The sequence below is a fragment of the Oryx dammah genome, unplaced genomic scaffold, assembly GCF_014754425.2.
Source record: "Oryx dammah isolate SB20612 unplaced genomic scaffold, SCBI_Odam_1.1 HiC_scaffold_19, whole genome shotgun sequence".
NCBI classification, from domain to species: Eukaryota; Metazoa; Chordata; class Mammalia; order Artiodactyla; family Bovidae; genus Oryx; species Oryx dammah.
The window spans coordinates 79,582,723-79,599,403 of record NW_024070203.1 but is presented as its reverse complement, the minus strand read 5'-3'; the positions used below and the strand labels follow the sequence as shown (position 1 = coordinate 79,599,403).

Genomic DNA, 16,681 nt, shown 5'->3' with positions numbered 1-16,681 from the left:
GCCCCGCCCCGCCCGCGCCGGCCCCGCCCGCGGCTCGCCCCGCCCGAGCTGCTCACCCAACCCGGCCCCGGCGTCGGCCCGGCAGCCCGCCTGCCCGCTGCGGCTCGTCCGCCCCCCGCTGCCCGACCCCAGGCTCCCAGCCTCTGCGGGCCGGGGCCGCGCCGCGGGACCGGGAGGCGGGCCATGGCGTCCTGCGTGGGGAGCCGGACCCTGAGTAAAGACGATGTGAACTACAAGATGCATTTCCGGATGATCAACGAGCAGCAAGTGGAGGACATCACCATCGACTTCTTCTACCGGCCGCACACCATCACTCTGCTCAGCTTCACCATCGTCAGCCTCATGTACTTCGCCTTCACCAGGTGCGGGGCGGCCGGGGCGCGCCCGAGGGCGAAGGGGAAGGGGCTGGCTGGGGACGCGGCGGGGCGGGGGGCGGGGAGAGCCATGGCTGGGAGAGGAAGCGGGCTCGTTCTGCTCCGCGCGCGGGCTCGCTCGCCGGCGGCTCTGCCCCCGAGCACACCCAGCTTCGCTCCCCTACCAACCCTCGGGAACCGGCGCTCGTCCCTTCCCTGCGACCCACGTCCATCCTCCACCCACCCTCACGCCTGTCCTCATACCGCCTCTCCCCATGCAGCGCCTCGGGCCACCCCGGGAACACGCGTGGCCCGGCTGGCGCCATCGCCCTCCCTCCCTCCTCCCTGGCTCCCAGCATCGCTCCCCTCTCCACGCATCACGACACCGGCCCCCTCCTCTCGGGCCTCCGTCCCCGCCTAGCGCACCGCATGAATCATCTGGTATGCACCACTTGCAGCACCCATGTCCCCGCTGCAAACACCCCAGTCTACGGGCGTCTTTCACGCGCCATGCCCAGGCCCGGGACGTAACCCAGACCTTCCCCGCCGAACTCCTCCAGGGTTCAGCACTACCTGCCCACAAAAATGCATTCCACTGTGCGTTGTACGCCGGTCGTCTCGCATAACCCTTCCTGCAGCCCCTAACACGACCGCTTGTACCACAACACAAACTGCCAGCCATGCGCACACACATCACAGCCAACATTCCATTACTGCCACACAGACACCAGCCCATTACACAACACACGGTGCCCGCTCTGTTCTGTTCTTATCCCGGCATACATGCTGAAGTGAGACATTGTCAGGCCACTGTAGCAATGCCCGGGGCGTTGTAGATGCTATGGAAAGGGTTAAATAAAACACGCACACCACACACATTATAGCACAACTCTCTTAGCGCCTGAAAACATACATGCACACTCACTCAAAGCACTTCTGATGTACACTTGTGCCTAGGAGCTACCCCGTCCAGCTCTTGTTGGCCCACGGCTTATAGCTACCTCACTGAACATGAGGTCCCTCAGCCCCAAGCCAAGGAACTGATTCATGCCTGAAGGACAGGTATACCTTGGGTCCTGCTTATAAGGGTTCATATTTTCTGAATGAACCTCTTTAACGAAAAAAATGTGTCTTTATACCAACCATGCTTAAGCACTAACCTAGAGATGTGGAGTTTTGGAGCCAGACTACTGGTCACAAGACTATTTGTGTGACCTTGGTTAAGTTGTTGAGCCTTTCTCTGAGCCTCAGAATTCTCCTCTGTATAGTGGAGATAAAATAAGTCCTTACCTAATAAGTTATAAGGATTAAATGAACATGTGTGAATGTATTTAACAGAGTACCTAGCACATGATGCATGATTAACGTCAGTGCAGTTCAGTTCAGTCGTGTCTGACTCTTTGCGACCCCGTGAACTGCAGCACGCCAGGCCTCCCTGTCCATCACCAACTCCCGGAATTTACTCAAACTCAGGCCCAGTTCAGTTCAGTCGTGTCTGACTCTTTGCGACCCCATGGACTGCAGCACGCCAGGCTTCCCTGTCCATCACCATCTCCCGGAGTCCACCCAAACCCATGTCCATTGAGTCAGTGATGCCATCCAACCATCTCATCCTCTGTTGTCCCCTTCTCCTCCTACCCTCAATCTTTCCCAGCATCAGGGTCTTTTCAAATGAGTTAGTTCTTTGCATCAGGTGGCCAAAATATTGGAGTTTCAGCTTCAGCATCAGTCCTTCCAATGAATATTCAGGACTGATCTGCTTTAGGATGGACTGGTTGGATCTCCTTGCAGTCCAAGGAACTCTCAAGAGTCTTCTCCAACACCACAATTCAAAAGCATCAATTCTTCGGCGCTCAGCTTTCTTTATAGTTCAACTCTCACATCCATACATGACTACTGGATAAACCAAAGCTTTGACTGGACAGACCTTTCTTCTCTCCTAATATATTTATCCAACAATCAGTGGTTTTCAGCCCATCCACAGAAACTGTAAGGGAGTATATTTGGTGACCTCAGCATTGAGGGAACTTCTGATATTTAGCAGGTGAGGGTTAAGGATGCTAAATGTGTAAACGCCAGGGATAGCATTTAAGACAAAGAATTGTCCCTGACTCACAGGCACACGTGTGCACCTACACACTTGTATACATGCAAGTGCCAATGGTATCTCCCTTGAGAATCAATGCAACTTTTTCAGATTTTCATAAAACTGATAATGTCCTCCTACATCACACTTGTTCCTTTCCTCCACAATCCATTTAACTCTAGGTTCTTATTTTGTAAGTGTTTATCTATTTGTGTGAATCTATCTAAAGGCACAAAGCATATGAAACAATTAATGATTGAGGGAAACAGCTACTTTTATGGTAAAATATTCTGTGAATTCTCTGCTGTGGCGTAAGGACAGATATTTTCAGAGTATCCAACCAAGAATAAGCTTTGGAGAGAAGTCTTGTCCCTAATTATGGTTATCCTCAAATACTTATCATGTCACTTGATTTTACCACCTAGTGTCTGTGTCTCTGTGGCCATTTAATATTGCTTAGCCCTTGCTTGCTTATCAGTACATAGAGTGAAAATATTTAGTAATACCTGATAGGATTTCATTTTAAATGTTCATCTTTTTAGATAATCTGTATTTAGCTTGTGGGTGCTAAGTCTTGGTGACTCTATGGACTGTAGCCCGCCAGTCTTCTCTGTCCATGGGATTCTCCAGGCAAGAATACTGTAGTGGATTGCTATTGTCTGCTCCAGGAGATCTTCCCGACTCAGAGACTGAACCCATGACTCAGGTCTCCTGCTTTGTCGTTGGGTTCTTGACTCAACGCATAATGAATAGTAATTGCTCAGTAAACGTTAACTATTATTATTACATCATTTCATTGGGTGCTGCTGCCTTGTAAATTAGATTTTTCATTGAGTGAGGGTGTGGTGTGCTCTATAATTAAGAAAAAGAATAAAGACTTTGGAAGAACGGACAATGCTTTGCCTGGAGAACATACATGCCTGATTCATATTAACTTCAGTTTTACTTTGTCTCATGTGGCTTGGCAAGGATGGAGTTAGTACAGGAGTTTCTTTGGAAATTAGAAAAGTAATTATGCTATTTTACTTTAAATAAGAAGAAGCAAGAATGAGCAGTGTGTTTCAACCTTTTACCTTATTATTCTAGGCCTTTTCAGAACAGATTTCTCTTCCTCTTTTCTAATACAGAAAGTCACATTCTTCTGGAAGTTCCCTTTTACAGCATGTCCTGCCAAAGCATTCAATAAATTACAGCAGTGAGAGTATAAGAAATGAGTATGAATTTTAACAGCTTGTCAAAAGTAATAGAAAAGGCATAATCTGAACTGTAGGCTATGGTCTTTTCTAAAATTGATTATGATTTTACTTCTCCCACTAATTTCACAGAGACAGAAATTATACCTTAAAGAACTACTTCAAAACAAGTTTCATGTTATATAAAATCATAAGCACCATTAGTACAATTAGTACTTACTGTCTTACTCATTTTTTGTAGTGATTTGTGACCCTTTAAACTGAGACATTACAGTGATCACTCTGTCTTCTTCCATAAAGATTGAAAGTAATGACTTCTTAAATGAAGATTAATCATTTTGTGCTCTTTTGCAGTAAGAACCTTATTTTACAACAGGGTTTGAGTTGGTGACTGTTCAGTGCAGTTCTTTCCGTAAAACTTTAAAAATATGTCTTAAAGTTTGTTTTTCAAAAACCAGTAGTTGAAGAGAGCCAGGGGTAGAATACTTTCCCGGTGTCAGATTACCAGTATGCATGAAACACTACCTGGGTCATGACACATGGTGCAGAGACACAGCAAGAATTTGGGATTGCAAGGGTTAGGTGCCTTACACAGAAGTCCAAGACAAGTTTGTATTCGTCCAGTAGTGCTTTTGTTAAATGGCAGCTAGGCCAACTCACTGTCATTCACAGTAAAGCCAGATGCTATTGAATCCTGCTGCCTAAGATCGGAAAAAGCTCACTTTGCCACATTTTAAGGTAACCAGTTTTAGAAATCAAATGCCTCGGCATATGTCTTATAAAAGTGTATTCAGCCAACGTGGGGCTAGGAGAACCTTTGTCTTAAGCTCTGAGCTCGCCTTTCATAGGTTGGTAAACTTGGACATGTTGAATAGCCTTAGTTTCAGACACTTGGGCTTTAGATTTGAAAATGCCAAAATTTACTAGATCTCATTGGTAACAGGTTGCTCTCTCCTCAAGAGGCGCCTGGCAGTAAAATAGTGAAATCATTCTCTCCAGTGACACTTGTCCAGCAAAAGTCATCACTTGCCCAGAAGAGATTGCCTTCCTGCAGCTTCCTGTTCAGAAGGGGTCATCCACTCACCTGGGCTAGTTTTTCTCCTTAATGTGGGACTGAGGAGGCGGATGAGGGCAGGCACATGGCCAGACTTTCGATCGATTGATTTCTACTTGTTCGTGATAGTGGTTTTCGCCTCATTTCCCTGAGCGGCTCTGGAGCTCCAGCTTTTCTTGATGTTACTTGGAGGCATAGTTCCACCTTCTGTGTCTCTTCCCTCCTGGAGACCTGCCAGCCTTCCCTCTTTTTTCCCTTTAGACCATATCAATTCCCATTAGAAACTGTCTCCTGATACTGCTGATTCAGTTGTCTCGAGCCTATTTCCTTTAGGTACAGCGTGTTCTTTCTTCCCCAATAACAGAAGGCCTTGGCTGTCCTTGTTCCCGGACACCAGCAACGTTAAGTGATTGTCCACGGCAGCTGTGTGCTGGGTGACACCAGCCCTGGAGGGAGAGGCGTGCCCTGTGTTAGGCCCCCTCTAAAGAGGTCCAGTTAACCCTCTTAACATTTCTCTTCCTCACTTCCTATGTAAGTCACGGGTGTTTTATTGGATTAAAATAAGCACCTCTTTACATCCTTTCTTATCCTTATTTCTGGTGTTTTATGTCCTTAATTGGAGAAGGAAATGGCAACCCGCTCCAGTGTTCTTGCCTAGAGAATCCTGTGGACAGAGGAGCCTGGTGGGCTGCTGTCCATAGGGTTGCACAGAGTCGGACACGGCTGAAGCGACTTAGCATGCATGCATGCGTGCATGTCCTTGATAAAATTATTCATTTCTCGAAAGGGAAAAGGTGTCATATTTCTTTGGGGTCTTTGTGTAGACCCCAAAGATATACATATATATACATTTCTTTGTGTCATATTTCTTTGGGGTAATGTGTGTCATGGGGTAATGTATATAATATATATTTCTCTGGGGTAAATAAGCACCTGGGCGACACACAGAGCTACTTGGTTTAGCTGATGCTTACCTTGGAGAGGTGCACGCCTGGTACTGCTGCCTAGTGTCTAGCACTTTATATGTAGTTCTATTACCAGTGACAATGCAGTTTGTCTTGTGATAGAATCCCTCTCGCCCCAGATTTCTGTAGGGATGTTCACAGGCTTTTTAGGGTCAACAAATGTGAAAGCCGAAGGCTCGTTCAGGCAGCAAGGACTGCTTCCTGAGCCCTCGGTTGCACTCAGTGTAGTCAGCAGCCCATGTTCTGCCCAGCGCAGGTCTCCGGCATCCTGGAGTCCATCTAGCTTATCTTCACCAGGTCCAGCCAGGCCTCAGTAGCGTTCAGAGCTGTCCTCCTCTGCCATGCCCAGGCTTTAGCTCACAAACCCCAGCTCTTTGGCATAAGACACGCCCAGGCCTTGACTGCCCTTCACTTCAGACCATCCTCCACACTGCTTTCCTCACAACCTTTTAAAGTCAAGATCTTGATCCCGTCCATCTACTTACAGTCTTTCCCTAGATCTCTATCACCGGTAGGGAGTGCCTGCTGGCCCCTGAGGGCCTTCATTATAGGGCCTTACACCTGCCTCCACTGTACACAGCACACGCTGCCAGCCCAGGCAGCCCCACACCTGGTGCCAGGCTGGTACCTCCCTCTGACTTGAGAGTGCCTTCTGCCTGCCCACGAGCCCATGGCATCCCTGGCAACCTTCCTGATGGTCCCCTGCCAGACCCCTTTCTTGGTGGTTCCTGGAAGCTCAGAGGAAGAAGTGTTTATGTACAGATAAGTCTCCTACATATGAATGGGTTCCTCCAAGGATGCATTCATAAGTCCAGTTTGTTCAGAAGTCCAGAATTTGCCAAGATACCCAGCTAACGCAATTGGACGGCAGGCTTCAGTTTCACTCAGGCCTGATGTTGATGGAATGCACATTTCACATCTCTGGATGTTCAAAACTTGAAGCTTTGTAGGTATGGGACTTACTATACTTCCAAATGTCTTTTATTAGTATTTCTCTCTCCTATTATAATATTTGTTTTTATATTAATTTATTGAGGGCAGATATCTTAATCATTGCAGAATACACACCCAGTAAAATGCTAAATGAGTCAAATATAAAAAATCATTTATACAATATGAATTTTCAAAAAATATCACTCTTCTCTGTCAGTTGCTATTTCAGCTCTAATTCTCAGAAAGAATCTTTAACATTTTACAAAATGAAATGAATGTGGTCTTCAAAGCTAATGTCAAAGTTAGTTAACATTGGTCCACTTTGTAACTCGAGACTGAATTTTCCATTGGGAGAGAGGCTCCTTAACAGTGCGTAGCCTCCTGAACATGACCCTATCTTTGTGTCTCAGTTTCAGAGATTCCTATTAAAGAGATGGAAAGGAGAAGATGGCAGGGGGAGAGGGGACAACCAACTCCGCATTTAGGAGTCACGATTAAGGATTCCTTAACCTTCTTGGCCCCAGGGAGACCGCCATGGTTAAAGATTGTGTAGAGTGGAAAGTTTGCTTGTTGTCCCTGGTCTTTTTGCTCACTGCCTGCAGCCTGTTCAAGTTTTAAAATCCGAGGCCAAAGCTTTTTGTGTTCAAACCTTTGTTAAAAAAATGTTAGGGCTTTCCTTTCACTTGTCCTGCTTTTCGGGTTCTGTCGTGGGTAGTTGTTGTTTAATCACTAAGTCATGCCCGACTCTTTTGCAACCCCATGGACCGTAGCCCACCAGGCTCCTCTGTCCATGGGATTTCCCAGGCAAGAATGCTGGAGTGGGTTGCCATTTCCTCCTCCAGGGAATCTTCTCAACCCAGGGATCGAATCCATGTCTCTTGTATTGCAGACAGATTTTTACCACTGAGTCACTGGGGAAGCCTCTCTCTTGGGTAGTTACCTGCACTAAAACAGGGTGGCGTGAGGTATTTCAGTCCCTGGCTGGTCGGCACCGAGGCAGAAGAATCACCTGCAGGGCACCTCTGGGCCTAGGCCGTGGTACCTCCTTGCGTTCCCTGGGTCATGCATCTGCTCCACCCTGGCCTCTTCCCCTCTCTGGCACCCACCACGTTGAGAAGGCCTGCTCTGTGCCAGGCCTTGTGCTGGGCGCTGGAGCTGCTGCAGGTGAATGAGAAGGGATCTTAAATGACAATTTTCCTGTAGCCTGTCCATTTGGTGTTTTTGCTCTGTATGGTCAGGGCTACCCCAGCTTGCTGCTGGAACACCTCCTAAATTTAGCAGAGCAAGGGGAAAATAACTTTGCCTTCCTGAGCTCTATGGGTCAGTGTAGCAATCTTGACCTCCAGCCAGCATTCCAGAAGCCCAGGCACCTACTTCATTCTGCCTCTGTTTGTTGTAACTGTGGGCAAGATAAAGCAAGAGCTTTATTTTCCTCATCCTCCAAGTAATGATAATACTCCCCTCGAGAACTGTGGAGTGGTTCAACCAAATGGCAGCTGGGAAAGGCCTTTGGAAAGTTCAGCAGCTCCAAGACCGAGGTGCCTATTGTTAGGAGTCTCAGAGAACCTAGCAAAGAGGTCAGGGCGCTGCTATAGCCTTGCAGTTCTAAGTCTGAAGTCCTCTTATTTTTTGTTGCCGTAAAGCAAAATGTCTTAGTTGAGCAAGAATCCTGAGACCAGCAAAAGTCAAGATGGGGCTCTGGCAGCCCTGACTGCAGATTACAAGCTTCCTTGGAAAGTGGGACCCATATTGCCCCCTGGCAAAGCCTGAGGAGATTGGTACCAAATCCACAAACGGGTCAATCTTATGTGAATGATTGGGGTGGTTTTTTTAGGTTTAGGGGGTTTTGTTGGGTTAATCAGAGGCTGTTCCAGCAAATTAAAAACTTTTCTCTCAGGCCAAAGTTATACTAAGATAATTATTTAATTTTTGTGTCTTATTGTGCTTTGCTTCACGATTCTCTTAGAGTCAGGACTGTGTCTGTTCATCTTTGTCCACAACGATAGGTGTCGGCTAGCTGAGGGAATGAGTGGGCAGAAATTACAAATTAATAACTGACAGGCCATCTGTGCCAGGCACTGTTCTAAGTCCCTCACATGTGTTAAGTTATTTTATCCTCACAGCAACCCAGTGAGATGGAACTGTTAACTCTCCTGTGATATACTGAGGAGGAAACCAAGGCACAGAGAGGCTGGATAATTTGCCCAAGGTCACACAGGCTGATAGTGTGAATTCAGAATTCAGGCCCAGGCTGTCTGGCCACAAACCTGTCCTCCTTGTCACTGCACTGAACAGCCTCCTAAAGGGGAAAACACTTAGCCTTTGGGGTCAGTAAAATGCAGATTGTGATCATTTCCCCCTTCAAGGGTGTTAGGAAGATTAAGAGAACTAACATGCAGAAGGCAGCTATAGCTAGCCTTCTGAGAGGCACAGACCCAGTGGATCTCAGGAGACAGATGCTTCTCGTCCTCTGACGGAAGGTCTCTAGAATCCGTGGTGTGGTCTTTGTAACCTTTGCCGCCAAGTTTCTTTTCATGATTAACTATGGAAAATGTCCGTATTCCTTGGCGTGTGGTTAGGTCTCTGGATGACGGGGAGCTGAGGGTCTCACAGAGTGGCCCCGGTCGGCTAGTGGGGAGGCTGGCGGGCGGGGGGCAGCCTCCTCAGTCACCCATTCCGTTCTTTCAATGCACCCACCTTTTGTAGGCACTGTGCGGGTGCCCTCTCTGCTCTCAGGAAACTCAGAAGGCCTAGTGGGGACCCTGGTCTGATCTGACTCAGATTTCTTCTTTCACTCACCGGCCTACCCTTTGGTCTTTGATCACAGGAGTGTGATCTTCTTGTACACATGTTTTCAGTTTTACCAAAGAGCTTGCTGTCCGTCTTTGATACTTTTTTTTTTCTTATTAGGCAAATATAAAATGGCCAACTTTTCAGACTCGCTGCTATTTTATTCAGATTTAATCGACCTTTTTTTCCTTTTCTTTTTTTAACTCCCCAAACTAGGCCATTCTTTGATCCCATCTTTCTAGTAAGATTGCTCAGAATTTACAAATTTGCAGCTTCATTGTTTATCGCCGATCTCAAGTTCTTACAAATTTAATGTTGATGTATAATCCACTTTTTGGAAAGTAATATATCTGCATTGCTTAAAATCCAAGATATTCCACTGGGTTTATGATGAGAAGTCTCCCCCAACTCTTCATTTATTCTCTTTGGATAAAACAGAGTGACCATTTCTTGGGTGGATTTCCAGACACCCTGTGGAGCTCGGAGCACAAGTTAGAAGTTACGTATACCTACGCGTGCTCTTTGTTTTGCACAAAAAGTTGCTTACTATACTCCTGTTCTGCAAATTGCTTTGTTTACTTCATGATCTCTTAAATTACTCTGTACCAGTTAATTAAAAGCATCTTCATTGTTTTTATGGCTGCCTACTTTGCTGACAAAGGTCTGTCTAGTCAGAGCTATGGTTTTTCCAGTAGTCATGTATGGATGTGAGAGTTGGGCTATAAAGAAAGCTGAGCACCAAAGAATTGATGCTTTTGAACTGTGGTGTTGGAGAAGACTCTTGAGAGTTCCTTGAACTGCAAGGAGATCCAACCAGTCCATCCTAAAGCAGATCAGTCCTGAATATTCATTGGAAGGACTAATTCTGAAGCTTCAATGCTTTTGCTGCTGGATATGAAGAGCAGACTCATTGGAAAAGACCCTGATGCTGGGAAAGATTGAAGGCAGGAGGAGAAGGGGATGACAGAGGGTGAGATGGTTGGATGGCAACACCAACTCTATGGACATGAGTTTGAGCAAGCTCCGGGAGTTGGTGATGGACAGGGAAACCTGATGTGCTGCAGTCCAAGGGGTTAACAAAGAATCAAACACGACTGAGGGACTGAACAGCAACAAGTACTTGCTTGTGAGCCAGAGCCGTAATTTTTTAATGTCTCTTTTAGTTGTTTCCTTGTTTTGCTAAAACATACAACGCTATGGTGAGCAGCCTTGTACATATGTCATTTTTGCATAAATGAGGGTATATCTGTGAGATATATTCTCGTACATGGAATTGCTGAGTCACAGAGTATGTGCATTTATAAATTAATGTGTTGTCAAATGGCCCCCCATAAAGGTAGTGTGTGAGAATACCTGTTTATCAATTTCTTGCCTTTTTCCATAAGGTAAGGAAGAGTCACGTTAGTCACTCAGTCGTGTTCGACTCTTTTTATCCTTGTGGACTGAAAGCCCACCAGGCTCCTCTGTCCATGGGCTTCTCCAGGCAAGAATACTGGAGTGGGTTGCCCGTCCCTTCTCCAGGGGATCTCCAGGCAAGAATACTGGAGTGGGTTGCCCATCCCTTCTCCAGGGGATCTCCCTGACTCAGAGATTGAATCTGAATTGCAGGCAGATTCTTTACCATCTGAGCCATCAGGGATAAAGTAGATAAAAGTGGTCTCTGTATTGTTCCAGTGTGTCCATATCTTACCATGAACATGATTGAGCATCTTTTTTTTTACTTGCCTGAGAGCTTCTGGATTTTTTTGCTCAGTGAACTGTCTCTTCATATCCTTTGTCCACTTTTCTATTTGTTTTTCTCTGTCCATTTGTTGTTCTTTCTGTTAATTGATTTGGTAGGGAGAGCTTTGTAATTAGGCAAGTTAACCCTTTGCCTCATATGAGTTGCAAATATTTTTTCCAAGTTTACCTATCACTTTTCCTTGGACTTTGTTACTGATTTCTTTGTCATGCAAATTTGTCAGCTTTCTCCTTTGTGACCTCGGGGGTTTGTATTATGCTTTAGAAAGGCTTTCCCCACCCTGAGGTTGTGGTGTCTTTCACTTTTCACTGTCCTGCATTGGAGAAGGAAATGGCAACCCACTCCAGTGTTCTTGCCTGGAGAATCCCAGGGACAGGAGAGCCTGGTGGGCTGCTGTCCATGGGATCACACAGAGTCTAACACGACTGAAGAGACTTAGCAGCAGCAGCATAGGTGGTTTTTTTTTTTTTTTTTTAGTTCTACCATCATTTTTTTTTTCTAGAATTTTGTTTTGTTTTTACTTTTAGTTGTTTGAGTCATCTAGAATGTATTTTGGTACGAGGCATGAGTTATGAGCCTCTATCTTCTTTTCCTCGGCCACAGTTGCTCATTTTAGCCTTGCTTTTATTTTGTGACTTACCAATTGCATGCCCATGAGTCACGTGGGATTTAGGGTGACAGGTAAGTTTTCATAAGGCAGTTTGGCAAAGGGGAAAGATCACTATCTTCAGAGTCTAGCAGGCCTGGTTTTGAAGCTGGCTCTGCAACTTCTTAGCTCCACAATCTTGAGAAAGTTACTAAACCTATGTGACCTTTGTTACCTCATCTGTAAGATGTGGTTGATAACAGCCCATATTGCAGATGGATTGTGACAATTAGAGATAATGTGTAGAAACTGCCTGTTCAATGCCTGACACACAGCAGATCCTTGATAGACAGGACCTGTTACCCTGGCTGTCATCATTAGCAGTATCAGTAGTGTGACTTGGTCTGAATGAGGACGTTGTGTCCCCACCCCCGCTGTTTGTAGCCCTTCTTCAGTAAAAGCTAATGTTCCTGGGAGTTGGATACAGGGCTCCCCTACCTAAGCCAAAGGGCATGGCAAGTGCCCTAGGATGATCAGCCTGGCATTTTAAAGTTGTGTTTATAATCTCTGGGCAAATGTGTAATTGTTAGGATGACTACTAAAATAAGATGGCACTTTGCTACAAGAAGTCTGTCCTACTGTAAAGAATGGTTTTGTAATCAGATTTCTGAACCTAACCACCAAGTGTTGTTTGTCCAGGATGAGTTCAGTACTGTTTGGCTATGTGATGGTCTAGGAGACATTTAAGACCTGTATGACATCTTATTTCAGAACCTTATGTTCGGTCTTATTATAAGTCTGGAAATAATTTCATTGGGTGCAGAAACTTAGCGGCCTAAACAGGAGTTGGTACTTAAGTTAACACTTTTAAACCACCACCCAGGACTCAGTCCTTACTGAGGTAATAATTGCTTCATCCCATACCTTTTCATGTGTATATTCTGATACTCAAGATCTTTTTTTTTATGCAAACTTGGTTTTTGTCTAAGATTCTTTTTTGACCTTTTTCCTTTAGTAACATTCAATCTTAATTTAACATTTGTCTTTTGAAAACTTTCACTGTAGACAGTCCTCCTCCAGATAAACCCAGTTTCTCTGATCATTTTTAAATGTATTGCTACCAGTTTCACCATCTCTAAACTATGTCATTCCATTGTGTTTCTTCTCATATTTTCTCTTACTTATCCTACTTCTTTCTAAACTGGAACACTGACCTTCCCTCTCCCAAGCTTCTCGAAAATTATCAATACTTCAGAAAATCTTCCAGTTGTTTTTCTGTTTTCCTACTTTTGTTTGCTTCTCTGAGCCCCAGATATGTTATTAGAATCTTCTTTATTAAGGTAAACTGTTAAAACCTAAAATTTTCGCCATCAATGGTAAGAAAATTTCCATTTTGGGGATTTTTGTTGTTTAGTCGCTAAATCATGTCAGACTCTTTTGCAACCCTGTACTGCAGCCCACCAGGCTCCTCTGTCCATGGGATTTCCCAGGCAGGAATACTGGAGTGGGTTGTCATTTCCTTCTCCAGGGATCTTTCCAACCCAGGAGTCGGACCTGTATCTCCTATGTGGGCAGGTGTATTCTTTACAACTGAGCCACCAGGGAGGCCCCTGGGGAATTTTACTTCATTGTAAAACAGTAAATTTTCTTCCATAATAATCACTCCAGAAATATATTGAGGGCCTACTGTGTCCCCAGGCTCTGTGAATACAGGTGTGAATAATTCCCTGCCTTTAGGAGTTTACTTTCTTCAGAGAAGACAGATAACATATAAACCAACAGATGTAATCATTTCAGTTTACTGGGGTTATGGAGGAGTTCTACACAGTAACACATGAGGAATGACCAGGCTGGAGCAGGGCGGAGCAGCTTGTCTCCTTCTTTACAATTCTTATGTTTAGAATTTAAATACAAGTTTAAATCTGGTCTTTTGTTTCCTCTTCATTTTTCCTTTGACATTTTTTACTAGTGCTTTCTGGTGGCGTTACACTGCCCCGTTTTGTTCATCCCTTGGATAGCCAACCGCCCATATTTTGACAAGTGACTGTGTAATCTCATTGGCTCATGTCCTTCCTCCTTGTTTTTTGAAATAATTTTTATTTAATTTATTTTTGGCTGTGCTGGGTCTTCGTGTGGGCTTTTCTCTAGTTGCGACAGATGAGGGCCACTCTCTAGTTGTGGTGCTTGGGTTTCCCCGTTCCACTGGCTTCTGCTGTGGAGCATGGGCTCTGGGGCTTGCAGGTTTCATAATATTATGCTTCCTTTCTGATTCCTGAACAGTTTTCCGCCACAGAGTGAAGGTCATCTTTGTGTGTGTGTGTGTTCAGCCATGTCCGAGTCTCTGAGACCCCATGGACTGTAGCCCACTAGGCTCCTCTGTCCATGGGATTTCCCAGGCAAGAATGGTGCAAGTTACCATTTCCTTTTCTAGAGGATCTTCCCGATCCAAGGATTGAACACGTGTCCCCTGGGTCTCCTGCATTGGCAGGTGGATTCTTTACCACTGAGCCACCTGGGAAACCCCTTTGTAAAAGAATGATTCTTAAATGCTTGTCTGAGTAGAACGTGTGTTGGGGTGTAAGGCTGACAATGCTTTTATCATAAGAACTGGACTTTACTATGAGGGCTGTATTATTTTAGGAAGTACCATGCTGCTGCTGCTGCTAAGTCGCTTCAGTCATGTCCGACTCTGTGCAACCCCATAGACGGCAGCCCACCAGGCTCCCCTGTCCCTGGAATGGGTTGCCATTTCCTTCTCCAGTGCATGAAAGTGAAAAGTGAAAGGGAAGTTGTTCAGTCATGTCTGACTCTTCGAGACCCCATGGACTGCAGCCTACCAGGCTCCTCCATCCATGGGATTTTCCGGGCAAGAGTACTGGAGTGGGGTGCCATCATCTTCTCCGAGGAAATACCATAGTAAATAGTGAATGTAATGGCTTAGCTCAGCAAAATAAAGTTAGCAATCCCCAGTTTTTTAGAACATGGAACTCGTACTCCTTCTAGACTGACTGTAGATTCAAAAATAACACTCAGTGTTGCTTTTCTGTTTTCAGGGATGACTCTGTCCCAGAAGACAACATCTGGAGGGGCATACTCTCTGTAATTTTCTTCTTTCTTATCATCAGTGTATTAGCTTTCCCCAATGGTAAGTGATGTAATGCTTTATCACATTTCTCCTGTCCATTGTGTCCTTGTTGGTATTTTTGAGATGCATGTCATCTAGAAGATGAAACTAGCAGGTGGAATAAAAAAAAGAATCTGAACGTTGCGTGGTGACTAGGGGAACAGGCTCTGGAGGCAGACTGCCCATTCCGCCATTCCTAGCTCTGTCGCCTCTGTCCCTCTTTAAGACATTTCTGTCTGAAATGGAGAGAAGTACAGCGGTAAGAGTAAACTGAATTAATGCCGTAAAATACTCTGAACAGTGGCTGACAAATCATAAGCGCTCAGTGAATGTCAACTGTTGTTCTTGTTGCTGTTTTTGCTATTATCAGCCGAGTTGTAAAATACGCAGTTACTGCTCATTTACTCCTTTTTGCTAAGGATGGGGTCAGTGCTTTAATGAATATTACTTAAATAACTTGCTGTCTTTAACTGGAAACTTTTCTGGGATATGAATTTCCATTATCAGGTTAAAAAAATGATTATTGTGACATTTTCCTCTTTCAGTGTTATGGAGTGAGGCAAAAGCCTTGGTTTAAAAACTAATTTAGTATTCTGCCACACTTAAGATTCACCCCTTTCCTCTGAATGGTCCCTAACAAGTTATATTATTTTTTTTTTTATTCTGGTTCAGTACTTCCTCCCTGGAATATCCTTTATTTATTCTCTGCAGGTGATTTTCTAAATATTCACTTTTTGTATCCTGCTTCTTTAACATTTAGGGTATTTTGTAACTGTTGCAGTCTTTTTTTTGCCAGTTGTGCTCCATGGGCCGTGCTCAGGTTTTAAATAGGATGATTTAAGATGTGCTTCTTCTCCATCCTCCCATCTACTCAGTAGAGTATAATCTGTAATATACAGAGCTCATTATGAATGTTACCGATGCTACCTGGAGCTGCACCCTGGTGATAGGATTCCAATACCAATTCCATTGTGTGTGTGGGTGTGGAGGGGTGGTGTCCATTGCTGAACATCAGCTGGGCATCCTGCAGTTCTACTCAATTTGACGCTGTCTGCCTGGGAATAGATTGGATTCCGCAGGTTAAGTTCCAACCGGCTGCTCCTGCCTCCACTGAGATGCCAGTCACAAGTCCAAGGGTGTCCCCTGTGCTTCTGACACAATGGCTGTAGATCAGGGGTTCCTGTGACCTCCTCTTCGGGTTTGATTAATTTGCTAGAACAGCTCGGGAGACCAGTTTACTCACTAGATGACTGAGAATGTTAACCGACAGCCAGACGCAGAGATGCTTGGTGGGAAGGGGGGAGCCCCTTCCATGCTTTCTCGGGGCACCATTTGCACCTGATTTCCACATGCTCACCAACCCAGAAGCTTTCTGAGCTCTATCGTTTTAGGTTTCTATGGAAGTTTCATCACGTTGGTAATGACTGATGAAATCTTTCAGTTCAGTTCAGTTCAGTTGCTCAGTCATGTTCGACTCTTTGCGACCCCGTGAATTGCAGCACGCCAGGCCTCCCTGTCCATCACCAACTCCCAGAGTTCACTCAGACTCATGTCCATCGAGTCCATGATGTCATCCAGCCATCTCATCCTCTGTCGTCCCCTTCTCCTGCCCCCAATCCCTCCCAGCATCAGAGTCTTTTCCAATGAGTCAACTCTTCACATGAGGTGGCCAAAGTACTGGAGTTTCAGCTTGAGCATCATTCCTTCCAAAGAAATCCCAGGGCTGACCTTCTTCAGAATGGACTGGTTGGATCTCCTTGCAGTCCAAGGGACTCTCAAGAGTCTTCTCCAACACCACAGTTCAAAAGCATCAATTCTTCGGCGCTCAGCCTTCTTCACAGTCCAACTCTCACATC

The 16,681-nt window shown here is 45.3% G+C and overlaps 1 protein-coding gene across 1 annotated transcript in view; it reads left to right on the top strand.

The window, feature by feature from the left end:
* The first annotated feature begins 70 nt into the window (after positions 1-70).
* PTDSS1 (phosphatidylserine synthase 1) overlaps positions 71-16,681 on the top strand; it is a 72,875-nt gene continuing 56,264 nt past the window's right edge. The window contains exons 1-2 of the mRNA XM_040261029.1: positions 71-362; positions 14,755-14,846. Of these exons, the coding sequence (XP_040116963.1) occupies positions 184-362; positions 14,755-14,846 (271 nt within the window). The 5' untranslated portion in view covers positions 71-183. The remainder of the gene's footprint in view (positions 363-14,754; positions 14,847-16,681) is intronic.